General features: G+C 45.7%; 1 protein-coding gene across 2 annotated transcripts in view; it reads right to left on the bottom strand.

The window, feature by feature from the left end:
- Positions 1–18003, bottom strand: part of grid1b (glutamate receptor, ionotropic, delta 1b) — a 401577-nt gene that overhangs the window by 62464 nt on the left and 321110 nt on the right. For both annotated transcript variants that reach the window (XM_045209114.1, XM_041843476.2), the window contains exons 6-7: positions 10475–10648; positions 300–461 (exon numbers count right to left, since the gene is read on the bottom strand). In XM_045209114.1, the coding sequence (XP_045065049.1) occupies positions 300–461; positions 10475–10648 (336 nt within the window). The remainder of the gene's footprint in view (positions 1–299; positions 462–10474; positions 10649–18003) is intronic.

Here is an 18003-nt window from a genome sequence, read left to right as displayed (position 1 = left end):
ACGCACCAATTTGTGAGTCGCTCTGGCTAAGAGCGTCTGCTAAATGACGTTAATGTGCCCTTGAGCAAGGCACTTAACCCTAATTGCTCCTGTAAGTCGCTCTGGATAAGAGCGTCTGCTAAATGACTAAAATGTAAATGTAAATGTAATGAAAGTCAATCAATCACGATCACAATCACAATAAAAAAAAACATCAAAATATCTCTGTTTCACTGTAATGACTAGGGAAATCAGGCAAACAATTCATACAGTATAAGGTTAGAAAAAGGTTCTTGTTCATGTTCTGAACTAAATTTTACCATTTGGATGTTCTCCAGCATGGACCAGCCTCCATTCCAAGGCTTGGTGGACTTCTTGATGCAGTTCAGACTGGCCATGCTGTGCCACTTCCTGTCCACCAACTTCCTCTGGAAGGCGTTGGCCAGTGCCAGCACGCTGTCATACAGGTACAAGTTGGACACCTGGAGTACAGACAGTCACAGGCACATAGTGGGAGGAGGAGGGAGAAAACACCATATAATTACATACAGGACTCTAGAACGGGCATTAGCATCCTACTAATATGCCTAAAAATCGTCCATCTTGGTCAGGAAAATGTCCATTCTAGAAACTGATAACATATCGTAAAATGTTCTATTAAACACAACAGAGATTGGAGACCATGGAAACCAGTTAAACGTGATTAGATCATTGTTGATGCACAACAATACAATTTAAGCTGCACCATAATGGAGTTTTGGTGTGTTTGATAGGACTGGTGTGTTTTGATGCGTTTAATAGGACCAGGATTTCCCATGGGTATTGTCTGTTTGTGTGTCATGCTGACTTGGAAAACTACTGCATAAACAAAGGTTAGAAAGGCTTTATAAACATAGCCCTGTGGTTGTCTGTCAAAGCAACGCCACATATGTTGGTCTGGCTCTAATGGGGAGTGAATGGGTGCTAATCCTAGTGACCTCTGGGACTAGGAGGCACTGTAATTGGGAGTAGGACACAGCTGGGGACATCAGGAACCCAAAAACACACATGCATGCACACTTAAACACACAAGCCCCCATCTACCACACTCCCCTTTCAAACTGACACACAGCATGACAGCCCCCTTGAGCAGATGTGAGTCCAGTACCAGAGTCAACCCAGAGCCATGGAGCAAAAACAAAATGCACAGTGACAAATAAACAGTGGAGCAGTCCAACTGTTTCAGAGATGAAGGACACAGACTTCACACTGGGCTACGATAATGTCAAAACCTGCACTGACAATTCATGCCATCTCCCTTCTCCAGCATGTTAGAATAACAACATTAAGCAATACTGAGCTGCATCCGCATTATAATACTACAGGCTACCTCATGCATCCACCCCTCATCATGATATGATTGTGATAACTTACACACATATCTGTTGTAATTATTATGCCTTTTGTCATTTTAGAGTGTGAACCCACAATCAGGACCACGCCCGTAATGTGCAGGCCTACCAGAGTGCTGTAATTCATGCAGTAAAGCAGTCTGCACTAGTCTGTGGCCAGATTAGAAGCCTCAAGGACAGCTATGAGCTAGACTGGGCTCGGCTAACTGAGTCCAGGCAGGGCTAACTGATGCTGGGATGGACTAAGAAAGGGTAGTCTCGTAAACCCAACCCTAGGCAAAAGCAGTGGGGTCTGGTTTGAATGAGGGACTCTTTTGGCATAGAGGAACTACGTCACTGCCGACGTCGATAACGAAAAACTCCCAACAAATCAAGAGGAAAACCAAAGGTTGCAGGCAAAATCTTTGCAGTGGTTTTAGTTAAAGGAACATTTTCACCCAAAAATTATATTTTGGTATTTGTTTCATTAGTCCATTGTTGACATAGTCCCAAAATGTTTTGCTTGTCAGCACTCAAGTTTTCAAGATATGTAATGATGCAAAATGCTTCATACAGGGATGATTTCTGTATTTTGAAAGTTACATAAAGTAGTGGCGTAGGCAGTGACGTAGTGCCAAAAGAGTCCATCATTGACACCAGACCTGAGTCACTGCATTTTCCTATGGTCAGGTTTGCGAGACTAAGGCTGGACTGGGCTAACTGAGGCTGGGCAAAGTAAGTCTAGGCAGGGCTAAGGTTGGGCTGTTGGATCTGTTGGGGCAGTATGCAAATTAGAGTGGGTCTAGGGTTTCTGGGATGATGATGTTGATGTGAGAAATGACCAGCCTTTCAAAGCACTTCATGGCTACCGACGTGAGTGCTACAGGGCGGTAGTCATTTAGACAGGTTACCTTGGCGTTCTTGGGCACAGGGACTATGGTGATCTGCTTGAAACATGTAGGTATTACAGACTCGGTCAGCGAGAGGTTGAAAATGTCAGTGAAGACACTTGCCAGTTGGTCAGAGCATTCTCTGAGTATGCATCCTGGTAATCTGTCTGTCCCTGCGGCCTTATGAATGTTGACCTGTTTAAAGGGCTTACTCACATCGGCTACGGAGAGCGTGCTCACAGAGTCGTCCGGAACAGCTGGTGCTCTCATGCATTGTTCAGTGCTGCTTGCCTCGAAGCGAGCATAAAAGGCATTTAGCTCGTCTGGTAGGCTCACATCACTGGGCAGCTCACTACTGGGTTTCTCTTTGTAGTCCGTAATAGTTTGCAAGCCCTGCCACATCAATCAATCAATCAATCAATTTTATTTTATATAGCCCTTCTTACATCAGCTAATATCTCGAAGTGCTGTACAGAAACCCAGCCTAAAACCCCAAACAGCTAGTAATGCAGGTGTAGAAGCACAGTGGCTAGGAAAAACTCCCTAGAAAGGCGAAAGCCTAGGAAGAAACCTAGAGAGGAACCAGGCTATGATGGGTGGCCAGTCCTCTTCTGGCTGTGCCGGGTGGAGATTATAACAGAACCATGCCAAGATGTTCAAAAATGTTCATAAGTGACAAGCATGGTCAAATAATAATCAGGAATAAATCTCAGTTGGCTTTTCATAGCCGATCATTAAGAGTTGAAAACAGCAGGTCTGGGACAGGTAGGGGTTCCATAACCGCAGGCAGAACAGTTGAAACTGGAATAGCAGCAAGGCCAGGCGGACTGGGGACAGCAAGGAGTCACCACGGCCGGTAGTCCCGACGTATGGTCCTAGGGCTCAGGTCTCTCAGTTGGCTTTTCATAGCCGATCATTAAAGAGTTGAAAACAGCAGGTCTGGGACAGGTAGGGGTTTCGTAGCCGCAGGCAGAACAGTTGAAACTGGAATAGCAGCAAGGCCAGGCGGACTGGGGACAGCAAGGTGTCATCATGCCCGGTAGTCCTGACGTATGGTCCTAGGGCTCAGGTTCTCAGAGAGAAAGAGAGAACGAGAGAATTAGAGAGAGCATACTTAAATTCACACAGGACACTGGATAAGACAGGAGAAGTACTCCAGGTATAACCAACTAACCCCAGCCCCCCGACACATAAACTACTGCAGCATAAATACTGGAGGCTGAGACAGGAGCGGTCCGGAGACACTGTGGCCCCATCCGAAGAAACCCCGGACAGGGCCAAACAGGAAGGATATAACCCCACCCACTCCGCCAAAGCACAGCCCCCGCACCACTAGAGGGATATCCCCAACCACCAACTTACAATCCTGAGACAAGGCCGAGTATAGCCCACAGAGGTCTCCACCACAGCACAAACCAAGGGGGGGCGCCAACCCAGACAGGAAGATCACGTCAGTAACTCAACCCACTCAAGTGACGCACCCCTCCCAGGGACGGCATGAAAGAGCACCAGCAAGCCAGTGACTCAGCCCCTGCAACAGGGTTAGAGGCAGAGAACCCCAGTGGAGAGGGGAACCGGCCCGGCAGAGACAGCAAGGGCTGTTCGTTGCTCCAGCCTTTCCGTTCACCTTCACACTCCTGGGCCAGACTACACTCAATCATATGACCTACTGAAGAGATAAGTCTTCAGTAAAGACTTAAAGGTTGAGACCGAGTCTGCGTCTCTCACATGGGTAGGCAGACTGTTCCATAAAAATGGAGATCTATAGGAGAAAGCCCTGCCTCCCGCTGTTTGCTTAGAAATTCTAGGGACAATTAGGAGGCCTGCGTCTTGTGACCGTAGCGTACGTATTGGTATGTACGGCAGGACCAACTCGGAAAGATAGGTAGGAGCAAGCCCATGTAACGCTTTATAGGTTAACAGTAAAACCTTGAAATCAGCCCTTGCCTTAACAGGAAGCCAGTGTAGGGAAGCTAGCACTGGAGTAATATGATCAAATTTCTTGGTTCTAGTCAGGATTCTAGCAGCCGTATTTAGCACTAACTGAAGTTTATTTAGTGCTTTATCCGGGTAGCCGGAAAATAGAGCATTGCAGTAGTCTAACCTAGAAGTAACAAATGCATGGATTAATTTTTCTGCATCATTTTTGGACAGAAAATTTCTGATTTTTGCAATGTTACGTAGATGGAAAAAAGCTGTCCTTGAAACAGTCTTGATATGTTCGTCAAAAGAGAGATCAGGGTCAAGAGTAACACCGAGGTCCTTCACAGTTTTATTTGAGACGACTTTACAACCATCTAGATGAATTGTCAGATTTAACAGAAGATCTCTTTGTTTCTTGGGACCTAGAACAAGCATCTCTGTTTTGTCCGAGTTTAAAAGTAAAAAGTTTTCAGCCATCCACTTCCTTATGTCTGAAACACAGGCTTCTAGCGAGGGCAATTTTGGGGCTTCACCATGTTTCATTGAAATGTACAGCTGTGTGTCATCCGCATAGCAGTGAAAGTTAACATTATGTTTTCGAATAACATCCCCAAGAGGTAAAATATATAGTGAAAACAATAGTGGTCCTAAAACGGAACCTTGAGGAACACCGAAATGTACAGTTGATTTGTCGGAGGACAGACCATTCACAGAGACAAACTGATATCTTTCCGACAGGTAGGATCTAAACCAGGCCAGAACTTGTCCGTGTAGACCAATTTGGGTTTCCAGTCTCTCCAAAAGAATGTGGTGATCGATGGTGTCAAAGGCAGCACTAAGGTCTAGTAGCACGAGGACAGATGCAGAGCCTCGGTCTGACGCCATTAAAGGTCATTTACCACCTTCACAAGTGCAGTCTCAGTGCTATGATGGGGTCTAAAACCAGACTGAAGCATTTCGTATACATTGTTTGTCTTCAGAAAGGCAGTGAGTTGCTGCGCAACAGCTTTTTCTAAAATTTTTGAGAGGAATGGAAGATTCGATATAGGCCGATAGTTTTTTATATTTTCCGGGTCAAGGTTTGGCTTTTTCAAGAGAGGCTTTATCACTGCCACTTTTAGTGAGTTTGGTACACATCCGGTGGATAGAGAGCTGTTTATTATGTTCAACATAGGAGGGACAAGCACAGGAAGCAGCTCCTTCAGCAGTTTAGTAGGAATAGGATCCAGTATGCAGCTTGAAGGTTTAGAGGCCATGATTATTTTCATCATTGTGTCAAGAGATATAGTACTAAAACACTTAAGTGTCTCTCCCGATCCCAGGCCCTCGCAGAGTCTGTGCAGATCCAGGACAGCTAAGCCCTGGAGGAATACGCAGATTCAAAGAGGAGTCCGTAATTTGCTTTCTAATGGTCATGATCTTTTCCTCAAAGAAGTTCATGAATTTATCACTGCTGAAGTGAAAGCCATCCTCTCTTGGGGAATGCTGCTTTTTAGTTAGCTTTGCAACAGTATCAAAAAGAAATTTTGGATTGTTCTTATTTTCCTCAATTAAGTTGGAAAAGTAGGATGATCGAGCAGCAGTGAGGGCTCTTCGGTACTGCACGGTACTGTCTTTCCAAGCTAGTCGGAAGACTTCCAGTTTGGTGTGGCGCCATTTCCGTTCCAATTTCCTGGAAGCTTGCTTCAAAGCTCGGGTATTTTCTGTATACCAGGGAGCTAGTTTCTTATGACAAATGTTTTTCGTTTTTAGGGGTGCAACTGCATCTAGGGTATTGCGCAAGGTTAAATTGAGTTCCTCAGTTAAGTGGTTAACTGATTTTTGTCCTCTGACGTCCTTGGGTAGGCAGAAGGAGTCTGGAAGGGCATCAATGAATTTTTGTGTTGTTTGAGAATTTATAGCACGACTTTTGATGCTCCTTGGTTGGGGTCTGAGCAGATTATTTGTTGCGATTGCAAATGTAATAAAATGGTGGTCCGATAGTCCAGGATTTTGTGGAAAAACATTAAGATCTACAACATTTATTCCATGGGACAAAACTAGGTCCAGAGTATGACTGTGGCAGTGAGTAGGTCCAGAGACATGTTGGACAAAACCCACTGAGTCGATAATGGCTCCGAAAGACTTTTGGAGTGGGTCTGTGGACTTCTCCATGTGAATATTAAAATCACCAAAAATTAGAATATGATCTGCTATGACTACAAGGTCTGATAGGAATTCAGGAAACTCAGAGAGGAACGCTGTATATGGCCCAGGAGGCCTGTAAACAGTAGCTATAAAAAGTGATTGAGTAGGCTGCATAGATTTCATGACTAGAAGCTCAAAAGATGAAAACGCCATTTTTTTTTTGTAAATTGAAATTTGCTATCGTAAATGTTAGCAACACCTCCGCCTTTGCGGGATGCACGGGGAATATGGTCACTAGTGTAACCAGGAGGTGAGGCCTCATTTAACACAGCAAATTCATCAGGCTTAAGCCATGTTTCAGTCAGGCCAATCACATCGAGATTATGATCAGTGATTAGTTCATTGACTATGACTGCCTTTGAAGTGAGGGATCTAACATTAAGTAACCCTATTTTGAGATGTGAGGTATCACGATCTCTTTCAATAATGGCAGGAATGGAGGAGGTCTTTATCCTAATAAGATTGCTAGGGTGAACACCGCCATGTTTAGTTTTGCCCAACCTAGGTCGAGGCACAGACACAGTCTCAATGGGTATGGCTGAGCTGACTACACTGACTGTGCTATTGGCAGACTCCACTAAGCTGGCAGGTTGGCTAACAGCCTGCTGCCTGGCCTGCACCCTATTTCACTGTGGGGCTAGAGGAGTTAGAGCCCTATCTATGTTGGTAGATAAGAGGAGAGCACCCCTCCAGCTAGGATGGAGTCCGTCACTCCTCAGCAGGTCAGGCTTGGTCCTGTTTGTGGGTGAGTCCCAGAAAGAGGGCCAATTATCCACAAATGTTATCTTTTGGGAGGGGCAGAAAACAGTTTTCAACCAGCGATTAAGTGCTGAGACTCTGCTGTAGAGCTCGTCACTTCCCCTAACTGGGAGGGGGCCAGAGACAATTACTCGATGCCGACACATCTTTCTAGCTGATTTACAAGCTGAAGCTATGTTGCACTTGGTGACCTCTGACTGTTTCATCCTAACATCGTTGGTGCCGACGTGGATAACAATATCTCTATACTCTCTACACTCGCCAGTTTTAGCTTTAGCCAGCACCATCTTTAGATTAGCCTTAACGTCGGTAGCCCTGCCCCCTGGTAAACAGTGTATGATCGCTGGGTGATTCGTTTTAAGTCTAATACTGCGGGTAATGGAGTCGCCAATGACTAGGGTTTTCAATTTGTCAGAGCTAATGGTGGGAGCCTTCGGCGTCTCAGACCCCGTAACGGGAGGAGTAGAGACTAGAGAAGACTCAGACTCAGACTCCGACTCGCTACATAATGGGGAAAACCGGTTGAAGGTTTCTGTCGGCTGAATGAGCGACACCGGTTGAGCATTCCAACAGTATTTCCCTCCAGAAGCCATGAGAAAGTTGTCCGGCTGCGGGGGACTGTGCGGGGGATTTATACTAACGTTACTGTCTGTACTTACTGGTGGCACAGACGCTGTTTCTTCCTTTCCTACACTGAGATTACCCTTGCCTAACGATTGCGTCTGAAGCTGGGCTTGTAGCACAGCTATTTTCGCCGTAAGGCGATCGTTCTCCTGTATATTATGAGTACAGCGACTGCAATTAGAAGACATCATGTTAATGTTACTACTTAGCTTCGGCTGTTGAAGATGTTGATGAACCATGTCCAGATAAAGCGTCCGGAGTGAAAAAGTTGAATAAGGGAAAAAAGTTGCGATGGAAAAAAGGAAAATAACGTAAAGTTGGCAGCTAAAACGCACAGGAAAATGACTCTTCTGTCTCGGGATAAACGTCCGGGGTGAAAAAGTTTAACGAAAAAAGATGAGTGAGGACAAAACTAAAAAGTTGGTAAATTTGTTGAACACAAAGATTGATTAAACGTTTATTAAAAGTAAAACACATCCGACGAGCATCAGAGCCGGTGTAGTAGGATTCAGTCTTAGTCCTGTACTGACGCTTTGCCTGTTTAATGGTTCGTCGGAGGGTATAGCGGGATTTCTTATAAGCGTCCGGATTAGTGTCCAGCTCCTTAAAAGCGGCAGCTCTTTATCTCAGTGTGGATGTTGCCTGTACTACATGGCTTCTGGTTGGGATATGTACGTACGGTCTCTATAGGGACAACGTCGTCGATGCACTTATTGATGAAGCCGGTGACTGATGTCGTATACTCCTCACAATGCCATCAGATGAATCCCGGAACATATTCCAGTCTGTGCTAGCAAAACAGTCCTGTAGCTTAGCATCTGCGTCATCTGACCACTTCCATATTGAGCGAGTCACTGGTACTTCCTGCTTGAGTTTTTGCTTATAAGCAGGAATCAGGAGGATATAATTATGGTCAGATTTGCCAAATGGAGGGCGAGGGAGAGCTTTGTACGCGTCTCTGTGTGTGGAGTAAAGGTGTTCCAGAGTTTTTTTTTCCTTTGGTTGCACATGTGATATGCTGGTAGAAATTAGGTAAAACAGATTTAAGTTTTCCTGCATTAAAGTCCCCGGCCACTAGGAGCGCCGGTTCTGTGTGAGCATTCAACAACAACAACTCTGCATGTTTACTCCATTATCACTCCTCTCCTCTGCCTTTTTGTTAGCTGTGTGACCTCTCCTGATTTATGTGTTTTGATGATAACCTTCTGATTACTTCACTATCACAACATGTTCAACCAGAGATCAACAAGTGACCCCTTTCGAAGCCTCCATCGAGAGTTCTGTGATCAGCTATCTCAGTCAAGCTCAACCCAGAGAAGTGGAGTGAATCACTACATTATGGAGGTGATTTGCTGTGTACCAGTATACCGGCAGAGTGAAGAAGTGCATATAGCTAATTTGTTAATACAAGGCTAATTTACAGCTATCCAGGGCGTGAGAACTAGATACAGTAGTGTTAAAAGTGCAAATTCAGCAACAGACTGCTGATGGGGTATTGCCGGCACCGTGAACCAGCATTTTCCTTGTCATGAAGGTGATTTAACATCAAAGAGCGTTTAACCCTCTTTTGCATTAATTATTGAGAGGAGCCCCCGGAGGATTTGGGCCATCTGTTAACGGTTAGGGATAGCGAGAGTTCAGGTGGGTTCAAGGAGGTTTTCAGTCAGAGACACCTCTGGTTACATAAAGGTGGAACAGAGGGGAGGGATGTCAGAGAGCAGCATCCATGTGATCTCGTTGAGTGGTTTGATTGAAAATGTCTAGCTGCTATCTAGCTGCCATATCAAAGGGGTATCTTTGATAACTTTGTCATCATATAGTACTTGTGTTGCTTCCTCTACTGTTAATGGGTAATATACTCGAAAACATATTCTTGTCATAAACTGCAGGTAGTGATTACATAGTGTTTACTCCAAGTTTGCGAGAATCTCAGACTATTATTTGTTGGATTCTTAGCAATAAAGTGTAGGTTGCTTGGTTGAGTAAACTAAAATAACTGATATGAATGGGAAGTTCAGTCTGAATAGAGTGTTAGGAGACTCAGGAGACTGAAAGCAAAACAACTAATGAGTCAATAGGAATCACAGGTCTAACGTCTCTCTAGCATCCTGGTCCTCTCAACCATAGAAATATAATCTCTAGAATTGGAATCCCCATTCAAGTCAAGCCCCTTCTAGTGATTATATTTCTATGCTCTCAACCAACCCTTCCTTATCTGTCTTACAGGCCTCCAAAACCTGTCACTGTATCCCAGCACACGTCAATGGCACGGTCTTGTGTAACATCTCATCATCCACTATCAGTCAATGGGAGATCAACTATTGGTGCTGTTGACCCTCAGGGGCCCCCAGGTCACATGCTCAATGATACTCTAAACAGACAGAGGGCTCTGTCATTCTGGGGCTGTCCCTGACGTGACTTGTGATAGGAGTCACTGACCTCACCCCCAGAGGCAGCATCGGATAACAGTAAAAGTAGACATGGGCATAGCGCTAACATTTCTTCGATACACACAATTGTTGTTTCTTATGTATTTGTTATGATCGACCTTGAAGATATTAATAAAGAGCAAGGGCAATTTGGCTCCGAATGTGATATGTGGGGGCTGACATTTTTTCAGGAACAACTCGGGACTCTGGCCCCTGGTCAGGTTACATAGCCAGGAAAGGTGCTCAACCCTAGGGATATAAAAACACTGGCCTTGATGTAAAGGTGCGTAAAAAGGCCCCTTGTTGAACTGACCTCCAGTGACTGTAAGTATCCTTCCTGGGGGTCACAGAGTAAGGAGGAGATGCGGTGGTTGTTCCTCATGCAGCGCACGCTGCTGTCCCTCCACAGCGGGAAGATCTGACGAATCACTGTCATCCGCCCCAATGCACTGTGGGCCAGCTCCATGATCTCAGTGTCACTGATCTCCTACAGACAGAGGGGGAAAGAAGGGAAGAGGAGGGGAGAGGAGGTGAGAGGGGGAGAGAAGGGGAAAATAAGGGAGAGAAGGGGAGAGAAGGGGAGAGAGGGGGAGAGAGGGGGAGAATGGGTGAGAAGGGGAGAGAAGGGGAGAGAAGGTGAGAGGGGGAGAAAAGAGGAAAGAAGGGGAGAGGGGGAGAGAATAGGTGAGGAGGGGAGAGGGGAGACATGTTACAGCATCAACAAAAATGGTCTAAAGATGAACAGGGTGAAACAAAAACTGTCCTGCCTGTTACTACTGACTACCAACTATGACAAGGTGGACAGAGTCCCTGTGTATGGTGACCATATTAGGACCGTCTCAGTCTGAGACTCTATTGATTCGGATGTGGTCATTTTCAACAAGCTTTTTATGTAGGCCCTTTACTTCTTGTGATTACTTTGGCATTCTGAATAATCAGGAACAGCCATAGCCTATACCAGAAAGCAAAGGCCCAGTGGCCAACCCATATAAACAGCATAATGCACATGAAAATGAACCCACAATCACTATTCAAGCACTTACAAACCACAATATCTGCTAAGGGGAAAAAATAAGAATGTATCACTAGAATGAAATTTGTAATTTAAAAGTTTGACGTCCAAGTAAAAGAGTAATCACAAGAGAAAAGCGAGAGCTGTGTCCTCAGAAAGCTCGAACAAACGTCTAAACTGGATATGAGTATGAAGTCCGTATAGTGTGCGATGTCCATATTAGGATAGCCTCAGTCTCAGCAGGTGGCAGTGCTGCAGGAGCTGTGTCCTAAGGAGGAATCTCTCTGATGAGTATGAATATAGATGCTTTGCTGCGTGGTGAAAGAGGTTCTTCCTTCTCCTCCTTCTCCTTCCTTGGGTCTGCTTGCTGTTTACAACACAGTGCTCACTCAGCCTGCAGGCAATCTCTGAGCTCCTGCCTGGGCCAAGGCCCCATCATCTCACCCGCCGCATCCACCCCCAGGATATGTGCTAGTCAGCCACTGCCAGCCCCCGGCCCATGGCTCCCTGCTCACCCCACCACCACAGCTGTTGGCTTGTCTTCTCAGACTTCGTTTGTTTTTATCGTATTTTCTGATGGCTTGGGCTTCCCTCAGCCCTGTGGGAATGGGAAATGAACCCAGGTAGGCTTGCACAATCCCAGTCTGCACCTTGCCTGCCCTGACACTGTCAGGCAAACCTCAAGGGCGGTTTCCCGGATACAGATTAAGCCTAGTTCTGGACTAAAAAGCAAACTCAAAGGCGAATCTCCATTGAAAATTCTTTTTTGGGCTTAATCTGTATCGCATGACATGATAATAATAACAGACACATCTGGTACTGACCATTTGGCAGTGATGCATGGTTAATTTACCCTACAACTATAGTGTGATATGGAGGAAATAAATGCTGGTCGCAGCTTGAAAAAATAATATCTCATCACAAAACTCTGAGCTGCCAAATGATTCAAAGGCAGATAATCTGATAAAAATAATTAAACGAAGAAGTATGGGTAATGTTTTACTCTTCATCACGTTGGTATTTTCTCCATATATATATAAAGATGCCAAAGTTTTACACACTGATTTTTTGTTAAATATAGGGACATACGCTTTTTGGGTTGTAGTTTTTCACCCTGTCAGAGCTAATAGGGTATAGGGTGTACAGTACGTGTCACGATCGTCTAAGGAGGAGGACCAAGGCGCAGCGTTGAAGGCGAACATATTTATTTAGAGAATGATCACACGATCAAAACAACAGACGATAACGTGATGTCTACGGTTTAACACAAACCAAATAAGAACAAGAAACCACAAAGAATGAATGCCTAACGGCTACCTAAGTATGACTCCCAATCAGAGACAACGAGCTACAGCCGTCTCTGATTGGGAGCCACCCTGGCCAACATAGAAATGCAAAACATAGAAACTAACACCCTGGCTCAACATACGAGAGTCCCCCGAGCCAGGGTGTGACAGTACCCCCCCCCCCCTAAAGGCGCGGACTCCGACCGCGCCAACCAAACACAACAGGGGAGGGACCGGGTGGGCACTCCGCCTTGGCGGCGGATCCGGCTCCGGGCATGATCCCCACTCGCTCTCTAACCCCCCAAAGTACCCCTGGTCCGGTCTGGCCCTGCTGACCGGAGCTGGACTGCACACTGGTGGAGCGGATTGCTCTAGCTCCGGCGTGAAGCAGCTGACCCGTGCTGAACCAGGCACCAGTGGAACAGGCACGGGCTGTGCCGGACTGACGACGCACACCACTGGCTTGGTGTGGGGAGCAGGGACGGCCCGAGCCGGGCTGACGAAACGCACCACTGACTTGGTGCGGGGAGCAGGAGCGGGCCGGACCGGGCTGACGAAGCGCACCACTGACTTGGTGCGGGGAGCAGGAACGGGCCGAGCTGGGCTGACGAAACGCACCACTGACTTGGTGCAGGGAGCAGGAATGGGCCGGACCGGGCTGACGACGCGCACCACTGACTTGGTGTGGGGAGCAGGAACGGGCCGCGCCGGGCTGACGAAACGCACCACTGACTTGGTGCGGGGAGCAGGAGCGGGCCGGACCGGGCTGACGAAGCGCACCACTGACTTGGTGCGGGGAGCAGGAACGGGCCGTGCCGGGCTGACGAAGCGCACCACTGACTTGGTGCGAGTGGCAGGAACAGGCCGGACCGTACTGGGAACACACACCACTGGCCCTACGTGGGGATCAGGAACAGGCCGGACCGGACTGGCAACACACGCCAGTACCTCTCGCCGTGCCTCTACATCCTCCTTCCCCCCTGGTGACCAGTGACTCCCGTAACCTGGCGGCCTCCTGCTGCCCCGTCGTCCACGGCGTTAGCCCCCCCCTAAAAAATGTATGGGCTTCACTCCTACCCGTGGCCAAGGCCTCCATCCCTCTTGCCAGACTCGCACTCATCTCCTCCCAAGTCCATCCTCTCTCCTCGTCACGCTGCTTGATCCAGTCGAGGTGGGATCTTCTGTCACGATCGTCTAAGGAGGAGGACCAAGGCGCAGCGTTGAAGGCGAACATATTTATTTAGAGAATGATCACACGATCAAAACAACAGACGATAACGTGATGTCTACGGTTTAACACAAACCAAATAAGAACAAGAAACCACAAAGAATGAATGCCTAACGGCTACCTAAGTATGACTCCCAATCAGAGACAACGAGCTACAGCCGTCTCTGATTGGGAGCCAACCTGGCCAACATAGAAATGCAAAACATAGAAACTAACACCCTGGCTCAACATACGAGAGTCCCCCGAGCCAGGGTGTGACAGTACGCAACATTTCCTTTCATAGAATAACCAGACGCAAAGTTATTAATATTCATAAGTTACATCGGTTGATTGGTTGAGCCTTCTTGGGTGTGTGACATCACACATCACACATTGACTATGCAACGGTACCCCCCTGTGTATATAGCCTCCCTACTGTCACTTTATTCTATTGTATATATAGCCTCCCTACTGTCACTTTATTTTTACTTCTGCTCTTTTTTTCTCAACACTTTTTTGTTGTTGTTTTATTCTTACTTTTTTGTTTAAAATAAATGCACTGTTGGTTAAGGGCTGTAAGTAAGCATTTCACTGTAATGTCTGCACCTGTTGTATTCGGCGCATGTGACCAATAAAATTTGATTTGATTTGATTTGAGATGCGCTTTTACCTTTCCACAAACTGTCTGTTGCTTGATATGAGCAAGTTGACCCCAGTGTTGCCAACTTAGCGACTTTGTCGCTATATTTAGCGAGTATTCAGACCCCTCTAGCGACACATTTTCAAAAAAGCGACTAGTGACAAATCTAGCTACTTTTTCTGGTGTTATTGGAGACATGAAAGCACGTATCATTCTTACTCTTCTCAACGAGCAGCGGGTGCTGCCGTGGGGGTGGGGGACCCACCACCGTCCCAAAGCACTCACAGGCGGCCCAGTGTTCGCACAGATTTTTACTCACTTTTTGTCTCTCCCACGACGTTATTCCTCTCTCCTACAGTGTCCATCACAATTACATGCACATGGCCAATTATGCAAATTAGGCGATTACGTCATTTACCGACTTCTAGCGACTTTTAGGACAGCCAATAGCTACTTTCCTTACTGAGGAGTTGGCAACACTGGCAGTTTAGCGACTTTGTTGCTATATTTAGCGAGTTTTCAGACCCCTCTAGCGACACATTATCAAAAAAGCGACTAGCGACACCTTTTCTGGTGTTATTGGAGACTTTTGGAGACTCTGACGTGAAAGCACGTATCGTTCTTACTCTTCTCAACGAGCAGCGGGTGCTGCCGTGGGACCCACCCCGTCCCAAAGCACTCACAGGCGGCTCAGTCCTCGCGCAGCAGTCCCTCCCAGCTGCAGTCAGAGCAGGATATGTTCACCCCTCCGCGTCCAGACTGCAAATGAATCGGGCATGCGGGAAGCCGCCGCTGGCTGATCCCGCCCTGGGCAGAATGTAAATGTAGGGTGTTTTCCACACATTTTCCACTCACTTTTTGTCTCTCCCACGACGTTATTCCTCTCTCCTACAGCATCATAATGACATGCACATGGCCAATTATGCAAATTAGGCGATGACGTCATTTAGCGACTTTTAGGACAGCCAATAGCTACTTTCCTTACTGAGGAGTTGGCAACACTGACTGTGATAGTTAGCTACTGCCTGGCCAGTGTGAACCAGCGTGTGAACCAGCATGCTAGCTAGCTGCATTTCAGTCAGTAGCTATCCTTCTAAATGCGGTGGTCACTGGATAAACTAGCTATGAGTTACATATTTTGGTGAAAACAAACAAGTAGCCAGTTGTTGTTGCCCATGAAGGAATAATATCTAACCAGCTGGCTCCTGAAGCCTACATGACATGTCTAGTATGTGCCCATGAGCTCCTGAATCTACGCGCAGTCTAGCACAGAAAACAGCTGAGGTGATTCAAACCCTATAGCTAGCTAACAAGCCCTTCTCGGCGACAATGTTATTGGGGTGTGGTAATTTTAGATGTCTTTTCATGGGAACTGCCATTGAAGTTGGTACTGGTTTTAGGGTTGTCACTAGTTACCACAGACATTTTACATTTTAGCAGACGCTCTTATCCAGAGCGACTTACAGTTAGTGAGTGCATACATTATCATACTGGCCCCCCATGGGAATCTAACCCACAACCCTGGCGTTGCAACCGCCAGGCTCTACCAACTGAGCTACACGGGATAGACAAAGTCAAGTTTTAGATCCGAGGCAGAGATACTTTTGAGGAGATGGGAAACTCCATTGGAATCGTATTAACGCCCATTGTGTATGTTGCCCATGCGTCGTCAATGAGCCGCATGGTCCATTCTGGGCGATTCTGGGACAAGGAGAGCTTTCCTTCAAGGAGTGAATGGGAGTCAATTGGGCGCTAGCTCAAAAACCCAACATTAGCTTGAATTTCGTTAAGAAGAAGTACAACATTACAAATCTTTTCTGAGATATGAGATAATTAACATTTTCTATGCAATATCGTGGTCCTCTGTAGCTCAGCTGGTAGAGCACGGCGCTTGTAACGCCAAGGTAGTGGGTTCGATCCCCGGGACCACACATACACAAAAAAATGTATGCATGCATGACTGTAAGTCACTTTGGATAAAAGCGTCTGCTAAATGGCATATTATTATTATTATTATCGTATAGCTTCAGAATCGTGGTATTACATACACTACATGACCAAAAGTATGTGGACACCCGCTCGTTGAACATCACATTAAAAAATCATGGGTATTAATATGAAGTTGGTCTCCCCTTTGCTGCTATAACAGCCTCCACTCTTCTGGGAAGGCTTTCCACTAGATGTTGGAACATTGTACAGAGCATCCTGCTGGATGTGTCAACCGTGAACATATTTTTCCCATTAAATCAAGTTGTTTCATCAGGGGTGTTGGGGGTTGCTGTTAGCACTTAAACCCTGCTAATGCTCTTCTCCAGCCCTCACATGCCCCTCCTGATTTCACACTCAGATGTGTCCAACATCTGCAAGTGCTGTACAGGCCTCTATCCTGCTGACCCCCAGGACAGACCATCTGGTCATCCAACAGGCCTGAAGACTGGAGCCGACCTACTCTAGACTCTCAAGCCCCAGACAGGAGAGTGGCTCAGGAGACGGACGATGGGCGATAGACTATGGACTTATAAGAGAAGGATATTTGGATGGAGCACACAACTGTTTCAACCCCTGGCCAATGTCCATGATCTCTTATATAAAGACTCATGTTTATGTAGATAGAGTAGTGTTGATCTTGGCCTGGGCCTCTATTTCTCTCTGTAGCAGATTAATAATTAATGTGAAGCTACAGGAGTGTTCTGGAGGATCTGTCTGATAGTACAACACCAAGGTTAGAGTGTCTCAGCTTGGACAAGCTAGCTACATAGGGTGAGAGTGCAGTATGGTTGTACTAGAACCATAACATGCAATCTATTATGGCATCAATTTCATGAAGTAAACATATTTTCTGGTTCTGACGGAAAAACTATAAATAGTTTTGAAAAAGCAGCCTCAAAAGAAACATAATTATTGAAGATTAATGAACAGTGCACGCTATCCACAGTACGTGATTCTACACTACTCTGGAACATGTGAGTCACTCAAACTCTTGAAAGAAAATCCATATCATAAGACTTTGAAATGTACATTTAGAATAATTTTTCTAATTCTGTTTGACTGATATCAAATGTAATTAAACAACAACAAACACGATCTAAAGGTAAAAAAAAAAGCCTACACTAACTAAGAGCAAGTACTGTATCAACAATGTATTCTGCCTGATAATGTTGAAAGCAAGTGATCCATGCATGGTCCACATATTCAACATAGTCAATAGTTTTTCTTTATTTTTACAATTTCTTACATTGTAGAATAATAGTGAAGACATCAAAACTATGAATGAACTTATATGGAATCATGTAGTAACCAAAAAAGTGTTAAACAAATCAAAATATATTTTATATTTGAGATTCTTCAAATCGCCACCCTTTGCCTTGATGACAGCTTTGCACACTCTTGGCATTCTCTCAACCAGCTTCATGATGTAGTCACATAGAATGCATTTCAATTAACAGGTGTGCCTTCTTAAAAGTTAATTTGTGGAATTTCTTTCCTTCTTAATGCGTTTGAGCCAATCAGTTGTGTTATACAGAAGATAGCCCTATTTGGTAGAAGACCAAGTCCATATTATGGCAAGAACAGCTCAAATAAGCAAAGAGAAATGACAGTCCATCATTACTTTAAGACATGAAGGTCAGTCAATATGGAACATTTCAAGACCTTTGAAAGTTTCTCAAAGTGCAGTCGCAAAAACCATCAAGCGCTA

Source organism: Coregonus clupeaformis, chromosome 1 (genome assembly GCF_020615455.1).
Source record: "Coregonus clupeaformis isolate EN_2021a chromosome 1, ASM2061545v1, whole genome shotgun sequence".
Lineage (NCBI taxonomy): Eukaryota > Metazoa > Chordata > Actinopteri > Salmoniformes > Salmonidae > Coregonus > Coregonus clupeaformis.
The sequence above is the reverse complement of the archived record's forward strand: the minus strand, read 5'-3'. Positions and strand labels throughout refer to the sequence as shown.